General features: G+C 28.4%; 3 protein-coding genes and 1 non-coding gene across 6 annotated transcripts; 3 read left to right on the plus strand and 1 right to left on the minus strand.

Moving 5' to 3' along the window:
* Positions 1-375: 375 nt before the first annotated feature.
* On the plus strand, positions 376-4,336 carry LOC112741678 (uncharacterized). 3 transcript variants are annotated; one of them, XM_072213836.1, is made up of 7 exons: positions 376-986; positions 1,210-1,269; positions 3,157-3,219; positions 3,309-3,356; positions 3,498-3,560; positions 3,928-3,990; positions 4,088-4,336. In XM_072213836.1, the coding sequence occupies exons 2-7, from the start codon at positions 1,222-1,224 to the stop codon at positions 4,094-4,096; spliced, it is 294 nt and encodes a 97-aa protein (XP_072069937.1). In that variant the 5' UTR covers positions 376-986; positions 1,210-1,221; the 3' UTR covers positions 4,097-4,336. The 3 variants fall into 3 exon arrangements, with proteins under 3 accessions (XP_072069937.1, XP_025646531.1, XP_072069938.1); XM_025790746.3 differs by having other exon boundaries at positions 376-782; XM_072213837.1 differs by having other exon boundaries at positions 453-982.
* A 2,663-nt stretch (positions 4,337-6,999) lies between these two features.
* LOC112740287 (uncharacterized) lies at positions 7,000-9,287 on the plus strand. The gene is made up of 4 exons (XM_025789053.3): positions 7,000-7,134; positions 7,208-7,437; positions 8,350-8,575; positions 8,937-9,287. The coding sequence occupies exons 1-4, from the start codon at positions 7,059-7,061 to the stop codon at positions 9,056-9,058; spliced, it is 654 nt and encodes a 217-aa protein (XP_025644838.1). The 5' UTR covers positions 7,000-7,058; the 3' UTR covers positions 9,059-9,287.
* A 196-nt stretch (positions 9,288-9,483) lies between these two features.
* On the minus strand, positions 9,484-9,555 carry TRNAP-UGG (transfer RNA proline (anticodon UGG)). The gene has a single exon. It is a non-coding gene; the product is annotated as a tRNA-Pro (tRNA).
* A 7,409-nt stretch (positions 9,556-16,964) lies between these two features.
* Positions 16,965-18,258, plus strand: LOC140178824 (uncharacterized). The gene is made up of 2 exons (XM_072216085.1): positions 16,965-17,138; positions 17,398-18,258. The coding sequence occupies exons 1-2, from the start codon at positions 17,091-17,093 to the stop codon at positions 18,085-18,087; spliced, it is 738 nt and encodes a 245-aa protein (XP_072072186.1). The 5' UTR covers positions 16,965-17,090; the 3' UTR covers positions 18,088-18,258.
* The last annotated feature ends 987 nt before the right edge of the window (positions 18,259-19,245 follow it).

The raw sequence follows: 19,245 nt of genomic DNA on the forward strand, positions 1-19,245 counted from the left end.
GAAACACACCTTAAAAATAAACGACAAAATCCAAAGATATTTGTGAATTATCATTTTGCACATGATAAGCAAAGATTTGAATATTGAAGAACACAATAAATATATAAATAGCATTAAACAATATTTAAAATATAGAATATAGCAAGCAATGCATATATAGGGTTGGAGGGTGTCGGTAGTGTGCATGATTGGCACGTGAGAAAATTGTACAATAGGGGGTATGAGTCTATTAGATGGACCAATTGATTGTGATACCCTAACGTCTCAAACTACATCATCCAATAGCAACACACCTCTTACCACTTCTTTATTTTCCACCTTTGATTTTTCTTTCATTTTTTTCCCTTAAAATAATAACACTAGAATAATAGTTTTATGGAATCTGGTCATAATTTATTGTCCCTTTCCTACTTTAGTGGAATATTAAGAGAAAAGAAAAATCCAAATTAAGAGAGAATTATATGGTAAGTAGCCATTACAAAACCGCCACCATATCATCATCATGAAAAGTGTCATGGGATTGGATCCTTGATATATAGGACGATTCGAATTTAAATGCTTATTTATTTATTATTTATTTATTTATTTAAATCCTTCTTTGTTAGGCTCCCCACTCTTGCCATATAAATGTGATATCTTGGCATGTGTTGTGGATGCAGATTCTTATCTAACCCTCTCACTCAAACTCCTCTATCTTCTAAAGTTTTAGTTACCTTATTGTCTTTTCATTTTTTTTCTTTTTTCCTTTTTCTTTTCTCCTTCTTCCTTGCTCTTATCACAAGGTAATTATGTCTCAAATATGGTTCCCTTTATGCTTATTCTCTTTTCTTTTGTTATTTTCCTTTCCCCTTTATGCCTATTCTTTTTTCTACCTTTTTATCTTTTGTGTGTGTTTTTTCACTTTTCACTTGTCCTATTTATTTGGGTATGCCCATTAACCATTTACTTTGCAGCAACAATTATTCTTTGCTTCATTGTTAGAGTGAGTGAGTTTTGATCTATCTCTTCTTTAATTTCTTTCTTTCTTCCTCTGAGTTTTCTTTTTCTCTGTTTCTCCTTTTTTTTCTTGTTAAGTCGATAATAATAGTCTTCAACAATTTGCACTCAATTTGCATTTCATGGATTAATGTTGAAACATTAGTTTTATTATTTATTATTAATATTAATTATTTATGGTGTGACGATGAATTAATTGGTTTTGTTGAACAGGTAAAAGGAGATATGGCAGATTGCAATAGAGAAGACTATTTTGCTGCAGCCGAAGTTGAGGTAACCTTACCTAACTTTCCCAACATTTACTTCTTCTTCTTCTTTTTTTTAATTTAATATATTTTCAAGAAAATTATATTGTACTTAGATATTTTGGATTAAAAATAGTATACTATATTTAGAAATAGGAAATTCTTAATTATATTTGAATTTCATGCTGCTGACAATAATTATTCTTTTTCAAACTAAATGCGAACTATTAATCACAATTCACAACATTTACAAATGCTATTTAAGTTTACTCAATTTTACATAGCCAAAGCCAACTACTCAATAACTACTAATTTCTATGCAAATTTTTTTAAAAAAAATCTTTCCTTCGTTCCAAATTTTCCTCTATCTACATATTTAGAGAGTGTATTTGTGGCTAATTAGTAGTTGGTGCATTTTAGTAAATAGCAATATTGCACAACATTATTTTACTAAAATGATGATGATTTATGTTTGTATATATGATGTAAACGTGGCACTGCAAAATGCATATAATTTGCAAAGGGGTCATAATAACAAGTCCCCAATAATTTTAGCAAAGGAGTGGGGAATGAAATGGGACACCAAAATCTAGGTGTCTATATGTGATTGAATGACATGAGTCCACGTGTCAATCTCTTATTGGGTATATCGTTACATTGTTGTACTCGTATGGTACTATATTTTTTTCCATCATGGTTATGGTACCATGTACTTTAGTTGTGTGAATCATTTTGGTATAAGTTGCATTGTTTCGAGTTTTCATTGGATGTCTAATTTCAAGTAACAGTAATATCACAACAAACTGGGAAATCAACATAGAATACTATCCATTATGTACTTTTCTTCTTCACTTTTTATATACGTGGAAAATAAAAAATATATAAAAATGAGTGTCCTCTATTATTTTTAAAAATACACATGACATTGGTAGATATTAATATATATTTTTACTAACAAGTATAGTTTTTTTATAATTAAATAAAATTATGGAAATTTTATACTTACATTTTGTAATTTAATTAATTAATAATGTAAAAAATTTATACCGTTTATCTTTAATTACTAGCTCCTATCAAAATTAAAAGTTCCATGCTTGATTTGATTTTATATGGGAGAACAATTTAATCTAGCGTGAAGATATTTTTGGAGGACAAAATAAAATTGTCGGTTACAAGATTTTAATAAGGGATCCATGTGACGATATTTTTTACAAAATTCCTTAAAAAAAAAATAAAAATAAAAAAAAGCCTAAATGGTCGTTGGGCTGTCAAGCAATTCATGTGACGAACATCTTTTCCTTCGAAACATGAGGTTCCCATGGCTATCACTGATTCATCTTTTTTTGAAAAAAAAAAGGGAATGAAATTAATGTCTTGTCGAATATTCTCTCAATCCCTCTCTTTATTCAATTATTATCCACTCAATTGGGTATTATCCTTTGCATTAAGACTTGTTTTGAGTTAGGTTTTGGTTAGGTTGGACATAGAATTAGTCAAATCCAGCAATTAAGCATCCCATGAAGTCTATTTGGTTGTTATATTGGGTTGGTTTATTTAGACCAATTTTGTGTAAGGAAAAATTACCATAGCATATATCAAGGCCTAGTCTTATTAATTAGTTGAATTAAATATGTAATTAGAACTTAGAAGTCTTTGTTTTATAGGTTGGTCAAATAATTAACTCATTTGTTTGTTTAAATAAATATTTTTGTTTTATTTTTTATTTTTATATTGGATTTAAATTTTAATTCATTATAATTGAAAATTTTTAAATGCATAACACAGTTAATTTATAATTAAAAGTAACTACTGATGAGCATCTGTTATTTTTTCTAACTATAATGTGAAAATTTAAACTCATTGTAATTTTTTTGTGTATTTCAATAATTAAAAATAAAAAATATAATAATATCAGTCACCTACGGGAGGAAAGAAGTATGGTGGGCTTGTTCCAAAGAAGAAGCCTTTGATATCCAGAGTAAGCCCATTCTATACCATACTTTTCATATATTAAAAAAATATATATATATTTTAATATATTTTTATTTTTTTGGGTTTATATAAAAGGATCATGAAAGGGCATTCTTTGATTCAGCAGACTGGGCATTATGCAAGGTACTATATAGTCTATATATTTATATTTATTTTAATTGAAGTAATAAATAAAAATAGTAAGATGTTAATAATTATTATAAAGATCATATGTAGTTTTTTTTTTTCTTTTGTAATAATTATAATTTGTTTGTACCTGAGCAGCAAGGAGGAGTGAATAATCAAAAAAATACAGCAGCCGTAGAAACCCTTCGACCAAAACTACAGGTAAACTTTTTGTTTTTTTAGTATTATAATAACAATTCATGATTTAGAGTTTACAAAAAAAATCATGATTTATTTGTCCTCTGCTTGTTAATTATTCTTGTTAGAAAAACATCACAGCTACAAAGTGTCAGTCAATTATTGCATGTTTTGGACAAACAAATTTGAATTTTTCATAAAAATAATTTGTTGATGTTGTTGGTTTTTTTTTTCTAAATATATATAGTAGTAACTAGTAACCCTCTTTTCACACACACATACACAGATAAAAAATTTCATTATTTTGATAGTTAATTATTTTAATAAAAATATATAAAAAATAATTTAATAATTAAATTTTTAGTGTGTGTGACGAATAATTTTTTTACAGAGAACGCCACATCAGCAGCTTCCCCCAAGAAGACCTGCATGCACATCTGGCCGAGATAATTTCGTGAGTTATTTGAACAATTTTTTAATATAATTATAGCATGCATGCTACTCTCACTTCTATTATTGTAATAATAATAATAATAATATAATTTTTGTAGGGAGAATAGATTGATTCTTTGATAAGTGGAAGAAGAGGCTAAGGGATTTGGTGAATGAGTTTCACTACTCCTTCTTACACATGAATCTCTTGATGATGTATATTACTAAGATTGGCTTAATTATATGCTTTCAATTATTTAGCAGTTCAATAAAATGTTTCTTTCAATGATCATATGTATAAAGAGTTAAAGACCGAAAGGAGTGAATGAAAATTGGGAGATAGTGTGGATCTGATTGAAGGGATGGAATCTCATTCTCATCACATGATAGCATGTTCCCATAAAGAATATCACAGGATATACCAATTATTATTACCTAGAATGTATTTTAAAAGAGAAATGGAATCAACAATTTGGTTTCAACGGCCAATGAGTATAGCTCAAATGACATAATTTTTCCATATTCAATTAAAAGGTTGCGAGTTCGAATCTTTTATCTTTAGTAAAAAAAAAAAAACAATTGGTTTCAACGAAAATTCCGTTGAAATGCAAAAATTATTTACCTTTCTATCTCCTCTTTGTTTGGCCAAGGATTAAAACAATAAATTTAGTATTCATATACCGTATTTCTAAAATAGTTTTATATATCTATCTATTTAATTACGTATTAATTAACTATTTTTATATTAATCACATCAATAGTGATTTAAAATAAAAATGACAAATATGATTAAACAATTATATAAAGGAATAGATAGGAATGTAATAATTAATAAAGGCCTAGTACAAATTTTTAGTTACAATAATATAAGTAGTAGCCTTTTACAATTAACATAGATTAACAATAAAGTTTAAATTAAGTTTACTACACTTTTAACTAATAACAAAACCAATAGTTTGAGAGAAAATTTTTACGCTTTACAACGATATTTAATTTCTAGAGCACATTACTGATAACTTCAACTAATTAATTAAGTACGTTTAGATAGATTTATAAGTGATTTTTTTAATTATTTAACTTACGAAAAATTATAATATTAATGTTTGATATAATTTTTAAAATTAACTTGTGATTTTTTAAAAAGTTATTTAAAGTACTTATAAAAAAAATAAAAAATAACTTTTTTTATAATAAAATTTTTTGTATTATCGTTTTAAAATAAATATTTTTATGACTAAAAAATTAAATATAAAATAATTTATTTATAAATTATTTTTAATATAAACCCTTATAATTTAAACTCTTTTTTTAGAAGAACTTAATTAAATTATTTATCCAAATTGATCTTACAAAAGTTCATGAAATCTCGGATCTTAATTTTGAAGCCACTTTTAGCATTGATTTTTGTTGTAAGATTCACCTAGTCCTTCCGATTTTAACAATTTTTTTTCCAAATTTTGGAGAAGCAAATAATTCTCAGTTTGTCCCCCAAAATTGTGATTAGAGGAGGCAGATTCAAGGTTGCATCTAGACTTCAAAGTAAGAAAAGGCAGAGCTAGAGAGAAGTAGTGCAAGAAGAAAATAATGAAGAAGAAGAAGAACCACATTAATAGAGTAGACAGTTTAGTTAGATTGCTTAGTTACGTTATCAAGAAATCAATTTTGTTATAAACCATAGAAAAAAGGAAATTAATAAAGGGAGAAAAATAAGATTTTAGTTATCATTAAAATAAAAAAGTAGAGTTCACATATGATGTAAAAGTTACAAAATTAATAATAATTAAACTCTCATCTTTTATTTTAGAGGATCATATTTCTTAAATTTGTATTTTTGGAAGCATAGTAGGTTATTCTCTAGTTCATTCTTGCTATATTTGTTGAGCTACAACAACGGCTAATTAATAAAGGAAGAACCAATGTATATACCAAAAAGAAAAAAAAAAAAAACCACTAATTTGTATTTTGGACCTTTCTGCCTAGGACATTTACTTCTTTGTATAAAATTATTAGCATCTATGAGAAGCTTAAAAAAGCTTCTTTTTTTTTTTATTCCTAGCTGAAAGCAAAAAGTGCATGATATTATTTTTTATAAAATTAAAATATAATTTTAATATGCATACTTGTGATCTATGATATATTAACATCCACAGGGATATAAAATACAATACAACACATGACATCAGATATATTTAATTTTTAGGATAAAATACGGTTTTTATTCTTAAAATTTTCGAAAATAAAAAAAAAATTTAATTTATTTTTTCTTTGTCTTTAATATTTTAAGTATGTCTAATTATATCTTTTAGAAATTAATATATATTCATTACTACTAATGTTAGCATTTTTGGAACTTATTAGCACTATATATATCTAAATGATGTTTATAATGTGTCAACAAATTTAGGGAAAAAAAATAATTAGTTAAATTAATAAATAAGATGTGTATATAACATGTGTCGTATAAGTGTGAGAAACTGACACATCGGTTAGTTACAGTGTTCGTGTTTCATAAAGCAGTTAAGACATTGTTATTTACTTATTTTATAAAATATAGCAAAATTAATTAAAATATATATGAACCGAAAATTAAAATGTTGTAGTTGATAATGAATATAAATCCATGAATTTTTCCACAGCTAAATAGCACGGCCTTAACTTGTAGGAAAAGTATAACAAAGTAGCAAGTGAGATTTAATTAGGTTTGATTTATTGAACTCAAAGGAGAGAAAAGTTGGTGGCTTGTACCTCAACTGCTGCATCCTTAATTTGCTATAGTCTTCTTATACATCACTTTTTTATTTTGTCACAAATTTGTAACCGCCACTAACAGCAAATTAAACCCATTGGCTTGTTTAATTAATTATTTTTGTACTTCTTTTTGGACAGGAATGTTCATTTTTCTAAGTTGATTAAGAAAAGTGATTAATATGGGCTAATTAATGGTAGGTAATGTTAGTTGCTATAGGAATTGGAATTAGCATGCTATACGTAGCAACTAACTATGATGGTAAAGTATAGTGCTAACACAACATTGGCTATATAACGTGCTCTAATTAATTCAAACCATATTCTCAAGCTTCTTCAGTAATTATGGCATTTGAACTTAGTTTTAGACGCTGGATTTTAGCTTTTGCTTTGCTTTATGTTTGTCTATTTTGGAAATTAGGTATGATTAGGATTTTATTTTTCAATTTAATTATTTTGAGGACAAAATCACATATTGAGTCTTGATTTGATAGGAAATGCTGATGATGGTGATGATCAACCCGGGAACCAGATAGGTTCTGGATTTGGTGGTGCTGGAGTTGGAATTGGCGGCAATGCCGCCGGGGCTGGGGTAGGTGGAGGTGGAAGTGGTGGGGGATTTGGCGGTGGTGGAGGTGGAGGTGGAGGAGGAGCTGGGGGTGGTGGATTTGGTGACCCTACTCAAATTGTCTCCAAAGCCTTACTTTGTTTCAATGATAAATATGTGAGTATCATACATATTACCCACAAGATTATTCTTTTTTGTTATCTATGTGTGAAATAGCCTCTTTTAATTGAATTGTTCCTTTTCTATATAATAAAAATTGACATTCGTATGCATGATCTAAAAGGAGATGAGACTAACCTAATTAATTGAGTTGATATCAATTGAATTGAATTCTCTATCTGAATTAGAAACATTCCTTAGTATTTTGAATTATTCATACTTATATTATTTGTAGTTATAATGTTGGAGGTTAGTTAACCGGTACTCTAAGATAATTGTTAAAATATTAAAACGGCAATTTTTTATGTAATTTTTTTATCATTTGATAAAAAAATATATGCATCTAATTACATAATATTAGTAAAAATAATTATTTTTACATTAACTACATGAATAATCATAAAAAAAATAAATGTAATTAAATGACTGTATAAAATATTACATAATATATTAAAATTAAACTCCTATAAAAATTGCACTTTTACTTTAAATTTATTAGAAATTTTCGTTTAACTTGGAGGAATGTAAATTCAATTTACTCAAAAGTCTTAAAAGTTTTAACTTATACATTGAATATTTACTACTTACCTTAAATTAGTGTTTAACTAATTTTAAGATCCTTGTTATCAAAGCAAGTGAAAACTTACATGCAATTGTCTTCAAGTGAAGTTGTTAGTAGAAATTCGTTAGATGATTTGACATATTTAATTAAATTGTTATCTAACAATTCTCAACTAGCAACTTTACATAAAAACAACTTCACGTGAATTTCCACCGTCAAAGTATTAATAACCAAGTTACTAATGACATATTAACAATTAAAACATTACAATTTTTATCCATGTGTACTAGACATTATTGAAAAGAGAGGTAAAGTTAACCGTGATGATTGCATTGTGTTTGATTCAGATTTATGCAAGTTGTGAAGAGTCATATAGATTGAGTGAGAAAGGGGACTTGAACGTACCAAGTGAGAAAACGGATGAGTTCTGTGAAGGGCCATGTTTGACTGAGACTGACTTGGTCCTTAGTTGTCTTGACAACATCTTCAGCCACTTCATATTTTATAACAAAGCAACCATACAAGACATCAAACAAACAATTCAATCTGCCTGTGGCTATGGCCCTCAAAGAGGTAATAACTAATAACTACCACTCTTTCGTACATAGCGCAAATCAATTTTCGATTAAATAGTCATCTTAAAATTCAAAAGATTTCGATTTTCATAAAATGAACCTCAACTTTTGTTTTTAACAAAATGAACCTCCAAATATCAATTTTGTTTGACAAAATGACCTAAATGTTCAGAGTGATAAATTTTATAAAAAACAAATATTGAAGTATGTTTTATTAAAATTAAAAATTTTCAGATGTTAAAATAGCTATTTACTCGTGAAGTTTCGTATGCAATGCTTTTACTATTACTAGTGTATTAACAGGAACATGTTTATTAATCCATCTTTTTATTTATCCACTTGCATTGACATTGAAGCAGGTGATTTCAATGTTGCTGAGCACATCCAGGCTGAAGGAAACAGAGGTTTGAAGGGTACTAAAACTAGCAATGTTCTAATGGGGCTTGCTTTGATCCTTATGGGGCCTGCTCTGTTACTCTAATCATAATTTAGTAGTGCTAATCATTTGTACTTTCAGTTTGATTTGTACTAAGTTAGTATAATATGATTTCACTGCTTATGCAAGTGAGTGTGAGAGTGTTTTAAACTTTGCAGTCATAATGTATCTGTGAATCACATTCATGAATCATGATATGTATAGATTTTTATTTTTCCTTTTGTTATATTAAATTTGAGGAATGAATTATTATATTATATTGCAAATTACCCAATTTCGATCTTTTAGTTTAATAGTGTGTATTAGAACAATGATTTTACATCTAAGTTTAATTTCAATGAATCGTGACTATCAAAATACACTGCTAATTAACCAATTAACTATTGATATGACATGTGAGGTTATTCAAGCTTCACTTGGAATTGTGTTTATTGGATAAGAGGATAAAACAAAATTATATATAAAAATCTGGGGCATTCCGAGAATCGAACTCGGGACCTCTCGCACCCAAAGCGAGAATCATACCACTAGACCAAATGCCCGTTTTTGAATGCCAAGTGTTCATTAAACATTTTAACAAATAATTATGCATCACATTTCGAAAAATCAACAGCAAATGCAATGACTGATAATAAGTTTAGCAAGGTCGGTTTAGATAAACAATTTAAGTAAATTCTTTTGAAAAAGGAGTTTAGACATAAAAATTTATATTAAAATTAATTTATAAGTTATAAAAATATTTAATAAAGCAGCATTTTACATGAAAAATTACATGTGAATCAATAACAAATACTAATTTAAAAAGCACTAATACATGGACTATCTGATATTTTGTATATGTAATTTCAATCTTTTTATCTCCTGTAAACTTTTCGTTTAACAATAAACTTCAATGATAGAGATCATAGCAACTCAAAATCAAAGAATGATCAAGATTCTATTAGCCAAATTAAACAGAATTAATTACAAAATGAGAAAAAAATTTTTTGTCAATTAGAATAAAACAAATTCCTCTCATGTATATATATAGTTGCTTAGCTAAGAATGTAAAAACAACTTGTGTTCAGTAATCATTCTTCATTTTCATTAATATTAGAATACATTCAATATATTCTCTTATCTTCTTCTCTAACTTCTGTTTCTTCACTCAAAATAACAATGGGTAAATATCTTTCACAAAGAGAAAAAAATGATTTATTCCACTAATAAATTAAATGTTGTTCGCTCAATAATAAATATAAGAAAAATTTAATTTGGAGTATTTATATTAATTTTTACGAAATCAAAAAATGTTGACACCAACATAATTGAAGCAACACAATATTTTTTTTTCCAAAATAAAATAAGTTTTCTTGCGGAAGTAAGAAATTGAATCATCCCCTATTTATTAATCAGATTTACCTCTATTGGAGTTTGGCACAAGTGTTCATACTTCATTTTTTTTAAACTGATGCAGCTCTTCTTTTATTGTCTTGACCCAAGATAAATTTCTTAGAGTTTCATTCACATTTTATGGTTCGATTTGAGAAATAAGTACAAAATTATTATGTTTCAATCTTTTTTTACTTGAGGATCTAAAAGTGACACTTTGTGACGGATTTCCAATAATATATTCTTGTTGATAATTTTTTAAGAATTTTTATTTCCTTAGTCTGGAAGCCCTAAGATTAAGTTCAAATAGAGTTTGATTCTCATTTTTGACATCATTATTCTGATCGCCTGCATTGTCATCTTCCAAAGAACTTGAAATAACATTAAAATCACAAAAAATGACGTGTATGAATTTCTCAACAATTCTAGAGTCTTTATGATAAACTCTATAAGTTTTGCTAGATGTGGAGTAGCCAATAAAAATGTATTCATATGTCTTTGGATCAAACTTTTTCAAGTTATCTTTAATGTTTAATACAAAACATTTACATCCAAAGACATGGAAATATTTTAGATTGGGAGGGGTTCCTTTTCATAACTCATAAGGTATTTTCTTTAAAAACTTTTTAATGATTGTTTTATTTAAAATGTAACAAGTTGTGTTGACTGTTTCGATCTAAAAAAAGTTAGAGACATTACTTTCACATAACATGGCTCTAGCCATTTTTTAAAGACTTCTATTTCTTCGCTCAATAACACCATTTTGTTGAGGTGTTCTTGGACAAAAAATGATGTGAAATCCCTAATTCATCACAAAAGGTTTCAAAATCACAATTTTTAAATTTCTTTCTGTGATCACTTCTAATAGAAACAATTTTCCAATCTTTTATAATCATTCATAATAACTAAGACATAATGTTTACCACCTACACTTTGAGTTATAGTTAGCCCAAAAAGATTAATATGTAGCAATTAGTCGAAATATTTTTCTTTGATTTAAATGAGTTTTTTGTTTGCTTTCTCATTTGGCATGCATTACAAGTAATGCCTTTGTAAAATTTAATTTTAGGAAGACCTTTCACTAAATTCTTCTTTATTAGCTTGACTATATGAAACATGTTAGCATGACCTAGCCTTTTATACCATAGCCATTTTTCGGAGTCCATAAAATTAAAATAAGTTACATTTTGACTTTTGAATTTATCTATTGTGAGACCATACACGTTATCGCATCTTTTAGCCACAAACAACATTTCATCCGTATTTTCATTAACAACAAGATATTCCAATCTTTTAAAAATTATCAAATAATCTAAGTCACAAAGTTGGTTAATACTCAAAAAATTATATCTCAACCCATCAATAAAAAATACATTGTCAATACAAATAGAAAAATTCTTACCCACTTTACCTATGGCAATGATCTTACCCTTTTCCTCATCACCAAAAGTCATAAATCCTTCATTGTACTCATTTAGTTTGATGAAAAATGTAGACTTTTCGATTATGTGCCTTGAACATCCGCTATCAAGATACCACATACCACAAATTTTCTTCTTCTTGGATGCAAGACAAACTTGTACAAAACTTCAAATGATTTTAGGTATCCAAATAAACTTAGATCCTTTAATGTTAATCCTCCTTAGTTGCCCAAAAACATTGAAATTACTTACCACTTTGTACACTTTGTTTCCATTTCTTTTTTTAACAATAAAACATTGATGAAAAGTATGATCACTCATTTTACAAGTGTGACAATGATTTTTTTATTGCAGAATTTGGAGATTGGTATGAGGTTTTGTGGTTATAGGTTCTTGCGGTTGATGCTTCATTTTTTGGAAGCAATTTTTTAAAAAAGCATCACTTTTCTCAAAGTAATCTAAACTAGATTTTTCAAATATAGGTTTTTGACTAGCTAATATTTGGTTAAGTTGCTGAAACTTAAAAAAAACTGTGTCAAATCACGTTTCAAACCTCTAATAACCTCATGCAATTGTTCATTTTCTTCAGTGAAATCAAGTGAAACATTAACCGATTGTTTACCTTTAAATTTTTCAATTTCAGATTTAAAAAATTTGTTTTCTTCAACCAAATCAGTGACACTTTCAGTTTCCTTCACTTTCTCTTTGATAAGATCGTTTTCAACTCTCAAGAAATTATTTTCAGCTTTGCATTTATCATGTTTTTCAAGAATGTTTCTAATATGTGCAGTTAAGTCATCATTAGCAAGTCCTCATTAGATAGGTTAGAATAATTTACCTCTTCTAGTTGACCTTAACCAGCTATGAGACATGTTTGTGCTTCGTGTTCGGATTCTTATTCATTATTGGAGTCATCTTCTAGATCCTCCCATGATGTCATTATCCCCTTCTTCTTGTCTTTCTTCATCCTATCCTCCTTTTTGAGCTTAGGACAATCATACTTGAAATGGACAGCCTCTTTACAATGATGACATATGACTTTGTTGAAATTTCTCTTGTGTTCTTTTGAATTTAAGCCTTTACTCTTTTCTTTACTTCTCATGAGTCTTCTCAACCTCCTAAAAAAACACACAATTTCATTATCTGAAAAACTGTCATTGGAATATTCTTCCAATAAATCAATATTGAATTTTAAGATCACTTTTTTTTTGTGTCACGGTTCATGTGGGTGGTTTTATAAGCAAGTAGCTTTTCTCTCAACTCATCATAGGTCATTTGATTTAGATTGTTGCTCTAAAAAATAACAGTTGCTTTTCTTTTCTACTCTTTAGTGAGACTTCTAAGTATTTTTTCACTAATACTTATTCAGTATGAGTCATCTCCATAGCATCCAAGCTATTGATGATAATCAAAAATCTTTTAACATCTTATTGATGGTTTCTCTTTCTTTCATAGTGAACATTTCATATTCCTTTCTAAGCATATCAATTCTTATTTTCTTGACATGTTGAGTGCTTTCATGAGGGATTTGGAGTTTATCCTAAATCCTCTTTTGCTGTTTTGCATTTTGACACTTTTCGATATTCCTCGAAGTTAATGGCAGAGTGCATCATGTTTATTGCCTTGGCGTTTAGCTCAACTTTCTTTTTATCTTCATCCTTCCATTCTTCTTCTTCTTTGTGAGTCACCACTTCTTCATCGCTTATCTTTGTTGGGACTTGTGGACCGTCCACAATGATTTTTTATATGTTGTAATCAACGGACTACACAAATATCTGCATTCTTTTCTTCCAATAAATGTAGTTCTTAAAATTAAAGAAGGGAGGTCTGTTGTTAGACGACCCCTCCATGAGTGTGTAAGCCACAATATTTGCACCTATGTTGTTGGCCATTGGATCTTTGGTCCAAGCTGTAAAGCTTGATTCTTTGAGACTGGACCCTTGATACCAATCGAAGGTTCTCAATGGTCTAGAGAAGGGGGTTGAATCTATGGTATCTTTTAATCTTGTACACTTTACACTTCAAACCAGAATTTAATTCCTTGTTGTTGTAGAATCTACAGCATTGATTATGCAGCAGACAAATTTATTTTATCTCTCACTAAAAGATGAGAAAGAAAAGATGGAACAAAGCAAAGATGAGAAGTTAACACTCTGTTTTGCTATAACTTCTGTGAAGCTGATTAAGTAAGAGATAATTTCATTTTGTCTCATAATGAGCTTAACAGAAAAAACAGAGAAAGGGAAAATAACACAACTATACATCCTGATTCAACCACCATGTGCAATGTGGCCTACATCCAATCTCTACCATAACTATGGTGGAATTTCTACTATCTTTATTAAAGATTTAAAAACACTAATTCTCAAGAATTCAAACTAATCCTATCAGGGACAAACCAAATTTCTAACCAAGTTTGATTTACCTAGGTTCATTCCCTAGACCTTCAACACTAAGTGCTCACCCAACTTAGTAAGGAAAACGTCTCAAGTTCAAGAATACAAACAAAATTAATTACAAAAGAATTTGACATAATTTCTGACTTTTTTCCAAAATTACTCTCTTTGTCTTTTTCCATTGATTGAAATAAAGAAAGATAAAATTGAAGAACAAAAAATTCAATAAAACTATGAAGGAGAAGAAGATTTAGCTAGAAAGCTATAAAGACCTAAACAGTGTGCTCACTCTTCTTGTTTCAATTTCTGGTTGTTTACCCTTTTATCCAAGAGTAAAGCTTCCAAAACTTGAGCTTACTTGAATATCTTTGACTTTGTTCTTCTTCCTCATAAATCATATCAGAGACGCAGAGGAGAGATAGAATAGTAGCTGTGATTTCATGGATAGTAGAGTTGGCTTGGATTCTTACCTAACTTCTTCTCTTTTTTTCTTTTCTCTTGACTTCAAAAATCTGAACCATTAATCCATTCTTTAACTCCAAATTTTAATTGTGACCTTTGAGTTACAGCAGACAAAGATAACCTCAATTTTCTTTTTCTTATCCGAAAATATACAGTAGAAAGATGGTAGCTTCAACAAGTCAGAATGGTTGCACAAAAATGATAACTCATCTTCTTTGATGTAATCTTTTTTTATTTTTTTCTGCATCAAATCAGATTTGATTTTACCTTTTAGCTTCAACTTTTGACTTTTTTCTCTTTTTTTTCTTTTTGTACATAAGATAGGTGATCCACCTTTTTCACTTTGCTTGAACCATCTGAACTTACCATTTAGCTTGTGAAACATCTTTTCATATTTAATTTCTAGGTAATCACGTGGGTTTCAAATCAAAGAAGAAAATAGATTTTTTGGGCACATTTGTTACGAGCCAGAGAAGAGAAGAGAAGAGTGTTGCCAAGGAACTTTTGGACTTGTTTAATTTTCTGCACAATAACCAAACAATTTACACACACTATTGAAATTTTAACCCAAATTACTAATATTTGTCATTATCAAATAAATGTATTGTTTCTCTCAAACTCAACACTTAGGCTTTGTTTGGTTTTGAGAACAGGACAAAACAAGATATTGAGAACAAGACACAAATGACAGATACAAAAATTAATATTCTTGTATTTTATTTGGTGATAAACTAAAACAAATTATGAAAGTCCAATTTATTCTCATTTTTTTCATTCAAAAAATTTGGAAAGAAAAATATAATAATAAAGATATAATTATGACAAATTAACAAGAATAATGAAAAAAAAATAAAACATAAGTTGTATTTCTTGTTAGTGTCTCTAGACATAATATTTCTGTCAATATTTTCATCTTCTAAATACAATTTTGTATTTCTGTGTACCTCTCTTAGTGTCATGTGTCCTGTGCATGTAAACAAACGCAGCCTTAGATACTTGACAGGCACAACTGAGCATGGACTTCTCTTCCATCCCTCTACTAATTTTTTATTTTTTGGCTTTGCAGAAGATGATTGGGCTTCTGATATTGATTATAAGAAATTCAATTTAGGCTATTGCAATTTTCTTGGCAGCAACCTTATGGCATAGTCTAGTAAAAAACAACAGGTGGTTAACTATTCCAGTGCTGAATCTGAATATAGAAGTGTTGCAGCTGCTACTACTGAAGTCATTTGGTTGCAAAATCTTTCATCTGAGCTTTGTTTTCAATATTTTGGGACATCTACCATCTATTGTGATAATGCTAGCACAATCTAACTATCTCCTAATCCTATAATGCATAATAGGACCAAGCATTTTGATCTCAGCATTCACTTTGTGAGAGACCTTGTCAATTAGCATCAACTCCATATTGTTCATATACCAGGTGTTGACCAAATTGTTGACATCTATACTTAGTCTCTATCTGCAGTAACTTTCAATAGTTTTTTTGGACAAAATCAAGATCACTTTAAGAGTGTCCTTGAATTTGAAGGAGGACGCATGATAGAGAGCATAGTAATTCAGCGTCAAAGAATCATCAAAACTTTATTAGCCAAACAGAATTGATTACCAAATGAGAAAATTCTGTTTTGCCAATTAGAGTAACTCATTCTTCTCATTTATATATATAGTTGCTTAGCTAAGAATGTAAATACAACTTGAGTTTAGTAATCATTCTTTATTTTCATTGATATCAGAATATACTCATATCTTCTTCTCCAACTTCTCTTTCTTCGTTTAAAGTAACATTGTGTAAATATCTTTCACAAAGGGAAAAAAAATTATTTATCCCACTAATAAATTAAATGAAAAATGATTTATCCCACTAATAAATTAAATGATGTTCGCTCAATAATAAATATAAGCAAAGTTTAATTTGGAGTATTTATATTAATTTTCACGAAATAAAAAAGTGTTGACACCAACATAATTGAAGTAACAAAATAGTTATCTTTTTTTAAAAAAAATAAAATAAATTTTCTTGCTGAAGTAAGAAACTGAACCACCTCCTATTTGTTAATCAGATTTACTTTCCATACTGTATAGGTAGGAAAAGTATGACTTTGATGGATTAATTAAGAATTCTAGAACTATATGTTACATATACCCAAGTGGTTAGGCTAATAAAACTTAAAAATAATCCCAAAATCTAAAACGACTCTGTAAAGATAAAATTCTTTAGGGCTTCATTTTCAATACAACCATTGAATTTGTGTAATGAAAACGTTGTTGTATTTTTCCTTAAGAAAGACAACAACTAAATTGATTTTTCCAAATTATTTACTCTCTTAGAATATGCAAGACATTGTCCAAAACTCCCCATTATATGACACACAAAAACATTTCTGAAATTTTATCACTTACATCCCTAGATTGTACCGCACCATGGAGGAGATTACCAAGCACACCTTACATGAACAAGATATTATAGAGGTAATAAATTAAATATATATTCTACTTTATTGATATTATTTTATGGTGAAAACTTAGGTGCAGTCGACTTCACGTGAAGTTGATAGCTGAGAACCGATAGATGAAAATTTAGTCAAATCAATCAAATTATGTAACAACTTTCAGTTATCAACTTCACGTGAAGGCGACTGCACCTGAGTTTTTACCTTATTTTATTTGTTTAAATTAAATTGGCCAAATTGAACATTTATTGGTTTTTTTGGTTTTATTCTTGCTATAGAAGATGATATTATCAATACGAAAGAAATTTGGAAGAATTGTTCTTAGAGGTGCCTATGAGGACATATTAGCATTGTTCAAGAAATTGAAGAAAAAAGAACCAAGTCCTCAACATTATTATCAAGAGCAATATGATCAATATTTTGATGATGATGATATGAGTGATCTTCTTCATCTAATACCTATTATGTCTAATTCTACTTATCAACCTTCAGCTCCTCCAATTCCACCAGATTCCGCAGAATTATTTGAAAATTGTTCTTTTGAAGTACATGATTGTAATGAACAAGTTGATTTTGAAGGGAAGGGACTAGTGGACAATGTTTATGTTCCTTTGTTAGAAAAAGTTTGCAATATTCATCCTTCATTGCTGGAGTGTCAAAGGAAAAGGACTTATAAGTATTCAGGTTGGGCTTTGAATGCACTTGGAAGGGTATTGCACTTTTTGGAGACAACAAAATTGGAAGAGATGAATGTGGAAGCATGTGAGTGCCTTCAAATGTTGTGGGATGAAGTTCAAGTCTTTGGGTTTGAGTTGTCATGGCTTGCACCCCAAGTAGAGTTTGCTTTGAATATGGAGAAATTGATGAGGGAAGTGGAGAAGCTTGAGGAGGAAAAGAAGAGCATATTCATGAGGATTCAAGAGTTAAGGATGAAATTTAAAGAGCAATTATATTATTTGTATATCTAAAATTCAATAGCGTGTAAATATTAGGGTTTAGGATTTAAAGAACAAAATTTATTAAGTCTAGCTATTATTGTCATAAGTTGTAATGCTTCTTGTTTCATTTTAGGATTCAAACTCTTCTTTGTTTTTTCCTATTAAAGGGTCTAGAGTTTTAATAATTACTCAAAAAACAAAAAGAAAGCAAAATATAAATAAGTATAATATATATGATGCTTAACTCATCAAACTTCGTCATTCACTATTAGAGATTTTTTTTTTGGCCATAAAAATGTGAAAGCATATATATATTCAATTATTAATATGTTGCTATGTGTGGGATAAAGGAATCTCATCCCTCTTATCATTCTCAAAATCTAACGACGGAAATAAATGCATTATTATTAGTCTTTTTTAATTTAATTCTTCGAGTTCTCTCCAAAAAGAAACAAATATATATATAGTCTCAGAATTAAAGAAGAAATTGAAAATACTTGAACAAAACCACTTATGTATTTAATTAATAAAAATTAAGCTTCTTAATTAGTTAAGATAGAAGGCCTATTTTATTCTATAAAATTGTATTTGATTATAGAAACACAAAAATTAATATTTTTATATATTTTATTCGATAATAATCTAGAATAAATTATAAAAATTTAATTTATTTTCATTTTTTTATTAAAAAATTTAGAAAAAATATAATAATAAAACTATAATTATAAAAAATTAATAAAAATAATAAAAAAATAAATTATCTATTGTGTTAGTATTTTTATGTTTTTTTTATCAGAATGAACACAAAATATATTAATTCAATATCAATAAATATAATATCTCTATTTATATCGACAGATGTCACATTTATCAAATATAATTTTATGTCTTAGACTCTAAGTATACCGTGTAAGCCGTGACACAGCCTAAAGAATGCCCAAGAAATTTGTTGACGGATTATGGGCCACATTATCGTCAAGACCCAAATTTGCCGACATGACCAAAAACACAGTAATAATGATATGGTTAATTGGTTATTGGTATCACAATAAGATAGTATAACAATTTTAAGACATTATACAATAACAGAAATATAATTAGACAATTTGAAATGGTTGTTTAACAACTCATATACATAACCTAAAGTCATATTGTTCAACACAAAATTATTCAGCTAACACAGCATCC

The sequence above is a fragment of the Arachis hypogaea genome, chromosome 14, assembly GCF_003086295.3.
Source record: "Arachis hypogaea cultivar Tifrunner chromosome 14, arahy.Tifrunner.gnm2.J5K5, whole genome shotgun sequence".
NCBI classification, from domain to species: domain Eukaryota; kingdom Viridiplantae; phylum Streptophyta; class Magnoliopsida; order Fabales; family Fabaceae; genus Arachis; species Arachis hypogaea.